The sequence below is a fragment of the Abramis brama genome (assembly GCF_963993115.1).
Source record: "Abramis brama genome assembly, chromosome: 15".
Lineage (NCBI taxonomy): Eukaryota > Metazoa > Chordata > Actinopteri > Cypriniformes > Leuciscidae > Abramis > Abramis brama.
Window position 1 is genome coordinate 8,557,213 of NC_139977.1, and position 8,043 is coordinate 8,565,255.

An 8,043-nucleotide genomic window follows, 5' to 3' on the forward strand; every position below is an offset into this window, starting at 1 on the left:
TTATATTTGGGTATTTTGATTCAGACCCTACAAACGAACATATCTGTTTTGTTATTCATTTAAAAAAATTCCTAAGCAAATTTTACATTCACAAATGCAAATTTTCAAACTGTAAACTTGTAAACTCTGTCTTCTTAAAAGAAATGGAAAATTATTTCAATGTGAAATGTGTGCCCCCTCTCTCTTTTTTGTATTTATTTATTTTTATTTTATTTTTGCTGTTGTCTCCTTTATTATTGTTATGGATGTATGCTTTATTCTTTTGTACGTTCCCGATCTCTGCAATAATAAAAAAAAAAACATTATTCTCCTGACGTAAGAAGATGAGAACATGGACGTGAAGGAAATTTTACAGCTCATTCAGTCAAACTGACGGATAATGATTATTTGTAGCGCAACCTTATGATTTGAAATTAATTTTAGCCTTTTTGAGTGGTATTTCCCCAAACCGGAAGTGCCACCCATAATCTAAGAAAAAAGTTCGAGACTCTTGTTTTCCAACCGGAAGAAATACAGTTGCAAAATCAGCGGCACGTCGGTGACGTCATTGTTCATGTGTTTACTAGTGTTTGACGGATTTAACTGGAATTATTCCTCAAAACTGGAGCTTGGTTGTTCATATCCTAAAATAAGATGTCACAGAAAGATCCTTGTCAAAAACAGGCTTGTGCCATACAGAAATGTTTACAAGGTAGCAATGTTAAGTTAACCTTGCTATGCATGAATATCGCATGCTGTTGATTTGAAGCATTTAACCATTTTGTGACTTGTATTTTTAACAGCCAACAAATACATTGAAAGGCGTTGTGAGGATGTGATTCGAGACATGAGGAAGTGTTGCGAAGTCCATGAAAATTCTGTCTGCTGCTCTGGATTTGCCAAGGAACACAAATCAAAAGACACAAAGACATTAATTCATTAGAAGGATATTAAGCACGTGTGTATATTTGCTGCAAGATATCAATGTAGACTTTCAAGGACATGTGAAATACATAATTATCAGACTGTAATTTTGTGGATCTAACAGTCATTCTTCTCCTGTCTCTAATATATTACAAATTTAAACTTTCATGATTTAATCAGTGAGCTGCCTTTGGCTGTCACTATTTATTCAACCTAGTAGTACAGTTTAGTGAGAATATCGTTTATTAATTTAACATCTAGAGTCCATCAGAGTAAATTTCTTTTTTATATATGTTTATAGTTCATTTCATATTTTATTTAAGTGACACTGAACACCAGTTGGTCAAGTTAAGATTTCCTCAAGTTTGAAAATACAGCAGGGATTTCTATAATTAGTCACATGAAACTCAGATCACAAAATCAAAAAGAAACTGGAATATCATATCATGATGTGGTAAGCATCAGCTGTAATTTGGCAAAATAGAGATGGATTTCATAAATAACAGCAATACAAAGAAGAGGAAAAAAGGCAAACCAGCACTGTTTAAAACCTGATTGTCAATTTACATTTTAACATTTCTGCCATTATCAGTTAAAATTGCAACTTTTATTGACCCTTGGTAATGTCCCGATTTATTACAAAAATAGCTCAAGTTTGTACAGTTAAATGCACTTAGCATTAAGTTAAGATATGGATTTTTAACTGGGGCGATTTCAAATGTTGCAACTATTTGCATAAACTGACTTAAAGTCATTTTTCAGAAATTGATTGTTCCAAACTAATACAGCAAAATGTTCAAATAAATAAATTTAACAGGTGTTAAGTACAAACTAAAAAAACAGTGTACATTCAAAAACTGAAACCATACATTCTAGCCAGCTTAAATGTTTTCTTATGAATACAACCTATTAAATAGAGAACTAATAAGTGCTGAGTTAAATACAAGCTGCAATATCAGACAGAAGCTGTAATCTGCTGTATACATAGTTAGAAGACATCCTCTGAGTATAAGATATCAATGAGAGAGCTCCTATGAAGCCAGGCCAAGCAGAAATCCTCCAGCAAAGCCCCCTGTGAGAACAATGTTCTTCTTGACAAATACCTGCACCTATATGGAAAGAAAATTGGACGCAATTCAACTCAAGGGCTGTAAATCAATGACAAAAAGCATTAAGGGATGGTCACACATTACACTTTTTGTTCCATTGACTTCCATTCTTTTTATGCATGTGAACATGGGACACAGAAAACACAAGCTCAAGTTTGGTAAACTCTGACCTGCGAATTCGTATCACATGAAGACGTGTGACTAAAAGGAGATCGATACGTCATGGCGTGACTTCTTAGCTGAATAAAAAAAACAAAACAAAAAACAGCAAACCTTAAAGCTGCCGGTTTGTAGTTTTCCAGTAAAATTGAATACAGTGGGCTACACAAATATTGACACCCTTGGTAAAACAGTCAGCAAAATTGACTGTGAAAATTTGTTTTTGCTATTTCTCCTCTTAGTCTTTCATTTAGAATATTCACAAAAATCTAACCTTTAATTGAATATACATTTTAAATGTTGAATAAATTAAAAGAAAATCTCTAAAATATGTGCCAAAATGATTGCCATCCCTACAAATTCTAATGAGTAGAAATCTAACTGAAGTATATTCCTATTCATGTGGTATGTTTTTAAGTTCACCTCAGTGATCAGCAACACTCAAGTGATAAGTCATGACTTCCTGTTTAACTGGGCTCTAAATATGAAGTGACAAGGGCCAAATTCCTAAAGTCATCCGTCACTATGGGAAAGACCCGAGAATACAGTGATGATTTGTGACAAAAGATTGTTTAGCTGCACAAATCAAAAATGGCTATGAGATAATAGTTTAAATGTTGGAAGACTCATTGCCACTATCTGGGCAATTATTAAGTAGTTTAAATCAACTGGAGATGGTAACAATCTACCTAGAAGTAGGGTTGCACGATATTAAAGAAAAATGCAATATTCCATAACTCGTTAAATAATGCAATATGTGATATGACAATGCTTTAAGTGTGTAAAATAAATAAATTATATTTAAATATATTTAAAAACTGAAAATGATATAACCAACATAGCCTACATGTTTCACATTCTTTTTGTGAGAAGAAAGATCCCTATAACATAAAGTAAGCGTCACAGTGAACCAGGGGGTTTAGGGTTTCAGGTAGGCCTACTTTAGGTTTCTTTAACAACAGAAATTGATTAAACACTGCTTAGTCTTCACTGTATGAATTAAATATATACAGATTCTTATTAAATCTACAAAAGTTATTTAGTCAAGAGCATTGAGTGATTTTCTCTTTGTCTTTTGCTCTTTGATTAACACTAAGCACACAGACGGAATTTAGGTTTACTAGGCTGCTGTCACTTTAAGAGCTGCACAGAACCAATATATTGTTACATGCATGCTTTCCTTCTCAACTGTTTACTCTACTTAAGACATAACCAACCGTGTTATGTGAATACTCACCAAGATGGGCATTTTGACTTAATTCTGTGTCTATCTGGCCATATAAGCTGCGGAAGAGAACTGAATTGTCCGAGTTGAGAGCTGGCTTTCTGTGCACGAGTACTTCCCTTATTGCATTTAAAAACATTAAGCATGTCACATGTATGTAACAGTCATGTGTCCAGTCTACTCTATGCTGTCTGTGTCGACCTAAAACTTGTGACTTTTTGTAATCTTTTGGAGTATTAAAATCATGCAGTTATCACAAGCCGCTGCAATCGCCGGCACGATCACTTGCATATTTTACAGATAACAGCAGAAAGAACTTAAATCCATCAACACCCCCGAAAGCTTGCACAGTCCTGACCACTTCTTGGAGATTGCTTGTTTCTGCTGCTTTTTTGCCCGTGTTTTGATCTGGAGATACTGTACTCATTCAGGAGATGCGTAATAGCGCCCCCTACCTTATAACAGTGATAACACGGAAAGCAGTAAAATCTCCTCAATGGCAGGGAAGCGTTTTCTCATAAAAGACGAGATAACTCTTCAATGGTGGTGAAAGAGTTGATAAAACCATTTTTTTATCGTTCTGTTTAATATTTTAATTTGGCAGTCAACCAATCATGAATTCAAATAGAACGGTCTATGCAAATGTGACGTTGTGAAATGTCCGTGCTCAGTTTTCAAGTCATCCAATGTAAGTCGCAAAGCAATGTGCTGCATTAGCTGTTGGATCACAGGAGTTTATCTGCATATATGTTACCATGGCAGGTTATATCAAGCGTGGTGTGTTTTGAAACCAGCGAAAATTGCAGGTTCAGAAATATATATTATTTAAATGTATTTTTTTAAGTGATTAAACCCCTTGTTGTCAAAGTTAGTATTGTTGCTATTTCTTTGGTCAGACACTTGCATGTGTCGTTATATTATTAATATTTAATATATTATTATATTATTTTTACAAATTCAAGCTCAAATGCAGTTACAAGGTTTTTCACCAGCGAATGTTGGAGATTTTTGTTTTGTCCATCATTAGAACAGTTGCCTCTGAGGCAGTAAGTGCATCACATTATGTTATGATCTACTTACAGGTTACAAAGGTTATTGTAGTTATTTGGGCGCTCAGTTTTTACTGTTGTTTAATATATTTGGCAAAAAGCTTGTCTTACGCACAGGCTATATTGGCTATGACTAGACTGCAAATACCAGATTAAGACACTCTTCTCCGCTCCTCAAATACATAAAACATTAGCCTTTACACAAATCGTGTTTTGAATAAAGAAACCGCTGTACTTATTCAAAGAACCAGAAAGTAAGAATTTGCTTTAAGAAAATTCTGACTAATTTTATGTGGATTTTGCTAATGTTGTCATGCCAATTAAGCACATTACTGACAAATTCTCATTGCTGCAGTTGTGGCAACTGAGAAAGAAAAAAAAGATTTTCTTTATCTTTAGGCTGATTAAATTTTATTTACATACTAAAACGTAGTATTTTCTTACCTCGTTAAATTTTGTTCTCATTTCTTTAGGGGGCTTGTCTGAATTTAGCTTCAGTTGCTTCTTGGCCATATTCACATCATGCTCCACTCTTTTCCAGTCTACTTTAATGTAGCCTGTGTGATGAGCAATCTGAAAGTACATTTGAAGATTATACAGTTATGCGGTGCTTAAACAGTCAAAACAACAATTATGAAAAGCACTTGGTTGAATTTTTTTTACGATTTACCTGGAGCAAAAAGAAGCCACCACCTACAGCTGATGCTGCAAGCTTCCCAACTTTCTGGAACAAGTACCCTGCACACCTGAAAGACACACAGGAGTCTGTGGTTTGTTTATACTGTACTCAGTGCTTTAATGCACATCACTGTTCATATAATGACTTACCAGCCAGTCACTCCTCCAATGGCCAACTGTGTTGCAACAGAGTACTTCTCAGCAGCTGGTCCAGATTGATTTTTGCCAAACATTTTGTTCCACCACCTTTGTTTCTTCACATGCTCTGCCAATTCCATGACATCAAAGGTTTCAGTGTCTGTCAGAAAACAGTAATGTGCATTCAGCATATTTAAATCTGCTTGGAAACCACATGTTTAAAGGATTAGTTCACTTTTAAAAAAACTTTTGCTGATAATTTACTCACCCCCATGTCATCCAAGATGTCCATGTCTTTCTTTCTTCAGTCGAAAAGAAATTAAGGTTTTTGATGAAAACATTCCAGGATTTTTCTCCATATAATGGACTTCAATGGGCCCCAAACGGTTCAAGGTCCAAATGACAGTTTTCAACGTAATTGCGTATTACATGACGTCACGAACACGCATCACAGAACAGAGCAAGGCGAGCATTTGTGCTTATAAAACTTAAACTTTTTTATTTATTTTTGAAATGACCGATCGTTTCGCTAGATAAGACCCTTATTCATCGTCTGGTATCGTTTAAAGCCCTTTGAAGCTGCACTGAAACTGTCATTTGGACCTTGAACCGTTTGGGGCCCATTGAAGTCCATTATATGGAGAAATGTTTTCATCAAAAACCTTAATTTCTTTTCGACTGAAGAAAGAAAGACATGGACATCTTGGATGACATGGGGGTGAGTAAATTATCAGCAAAAGTTTTTTTAAAGTGAACTAATCCTTTAATATCTAAGAAAAAGCTCTTTCATCATAGTGGCCCCCACATTGAGACAACTGTTTAACAAATAGGTATTTTTCTAATGTTTTAAAGACATGATAAATACACCACAATTCACTTTTCTAAGAAATAGCAGTAAAAGATTATTATAACTATTTAGTAAGGTTTTCCTTTCAAGAATATTATTTCATTTTATGAGACTTTTTCTTAATATTATGATCAGTTGGATCATCCTGACATTTTATTTTACTTTATGCCCCAATAAAAATATCAAAATGTATTTTAAAATTGAAATGAAAAAATGTTCAAGTCACTGCGTGTACATCCTCGTTTCTAACATGTCATGTTGTGTCATACACAGAACAGCAACAGAAAGCAACTTTCAATAAACATAAAGGCTACTTTCATTTTCTATTCTGGGCAGAAACTGACTAATACGAAACAAGGTCGAGGAGAAAGGCAGTTAGAAAACCCTGAAAAACACAACCATTTTAACTGCACTGCTTTTGTTCTCCATCCAGGTGGGATAATACACTTAGTGTGTAAAGGAGCTACCAGAGGGAACTGTGGGAAGTCAGCGTCTTTACGTGACTGTATCCTTGGCCAAAGAAGTGACCTTGCTGGACTTCAGACATAAGCCAGACACAAATAGCACACCACTGCAGCCAATATACTGACAGACCAGTATCACTTTCAGACAGATTTGAAGTAAAGAGACACGTTTAAATCGAATCTGCAGTCTAATGAAGTTGAACTATAAAACCAACAAGTTTGACTTGTCATGACTTGGCACATTCACACCAATACTAATACAAAGCCTAAACTTTTCTTCTTTGACAGCATTAATCTTTAGAATCTGTTTTATAATTTTTTGGAGCTTGTTTAATTCAATCTGTCAAGCAAATGTTTCTCTGTCCTTGACTGGACGATTTCAAACAGACTTTTGGGAGGTAACGTTATATATTTTGCTATTTTTGTAGACACATTCAGAGCTTCTCTTAAAACCTCATGTAAAGGGCTAGAGAGGCGTGTGGTTAATATGATTCATACCACAAACATTAATTGGTTTTGCATGTGACTTTTAGGCCTTGGCTAGTGTTAAGATAACGAGCGTCTTGCTTTAAAGGTGATAATTGTGATATAACGCTCTTCATCGTTTAAACTGTTTCTATACGCGTTTAAAATGGGTTTTAATGTAAGTTGTACTATACTGAAGTACGTGTGTTCATATGAGTTACGTATGTTCTCGTAATGTAGCAGATCTGAAGATCGTTTCGTGAGGACTAGGTTTGCTATAATGTCAAACAGAAAAATTAGGCCTAAGTAATGTACAGCCTTAAATTTGTATAAAGTGATAGAAAAAAAAGAAAGACATAGTACATACCCTTTTCAGACATCCTGCGTTTTCTTCTTCTTCTTCTTGTTTATTGGTGGATCGCTCTTTTGGAACATTATGGCCACCTACTGCACTGTAGTAGTAACGTCACTCCCATGAGCGTGGAGTGAGACAGGGCTGCTGCTTAAAGGGATAGTTCACCCATGACCTCAAAAATGACAATTTGCTATTACTGTAACTCACCCTCAGGCCATCCAAGATGTAGGTGTCTTTTTACCTGTAGGTGGCTTTTTACATTATTACCTGTAATCCACAGCCTCGGCAAACGGTCCTGAGTGCGTTCACGGCAGTCTATCATGTGAGATTCCTGACTCATAATGATATAAAGCTGAGATCAAATCCCCTGCAATAAAACAATAAAACACTAATCTCTAGAGAAGATCTCTAATGAGCCGGCATTCTGGCGTAGAACCTTGAAGCGCTGCATTGTGTTCAGGGTTTGAAGTTAACTTTTTCACTCACCGGCCAATTTGGCTACTAAATTTAGTAGTTACCGGCCATTCAGAACTTTTACTAGCCAAAAAGAATGAAAGAAAGAAAGATATAAACCAGATTAACTACGTACAGCTATATATATGTATAATTCTGGCTTCTAATTGTTTAATTCTGTAATTGTCATGATACATT

At 35.2% G+C, this 8,043-nt stretch overlaps 2 protein-coding genes across 3 annotated transcripts; one reads left to right on the top strand and one right to left on the bottom strand.

The window, feature by feature from the left end:
- The first annotated feature begins 511 nt into the window (after positions 1-511).
- On the top strand, positions 512-1,010 carry cmc4 (C-x(9)-C motif containing 4 homolog). The gene is made up of 2 exons (XM_084136275.1): positions 512-691; positions 783-1,010. The coding sequence occupies exons 1-2, from the start codon at positions 634-636 to the stop codon at positions 920-922; spliced, it is 198 nt and encodes a 65-aa protein (XP_083992401.1). The 5' UTR covers positions 512-633; the 3' UTR covers positions 923-1,010.
- Positions 1,011-1,342: 332 nt separating this feature from the next.
- On the bottom strand, positions 1,343-7,517 carry fundc2 (fun14 domain containing 2). Of its 2 annotated transcripts, XM_084136273.1 has the most exons (6): positions 7,405-7,517; positions 5,274-5,421; positions 5,116-5,191; positions 4,890-5,018; positions 2,183-2,251; positions 1,343-2,012 (listed from the first exon to the last, which is right to left on the bottom strand). In XM_084136273.1, exons 1-6 carry the CDS (start codon positions 7,415-7,417, stop codon positions 1,935-1,937), a joined length of 513 nt encoding a protein of 170 aa, XP_083992399.1. In that variant the 5' UTR covers positions 7,418-7,517; the 3' UTR covers positions 1,343-1,934. The 2 variants fall into 2 exon arrangements, with proteins under 2 accessions (XP_083992399.1, XP_083992400.1); XM_084136274.1 differs by lacking the exon at positions 2,183-2,251.
- Positions 7,518-8,043: the final 526 nt, after the last annotated feature.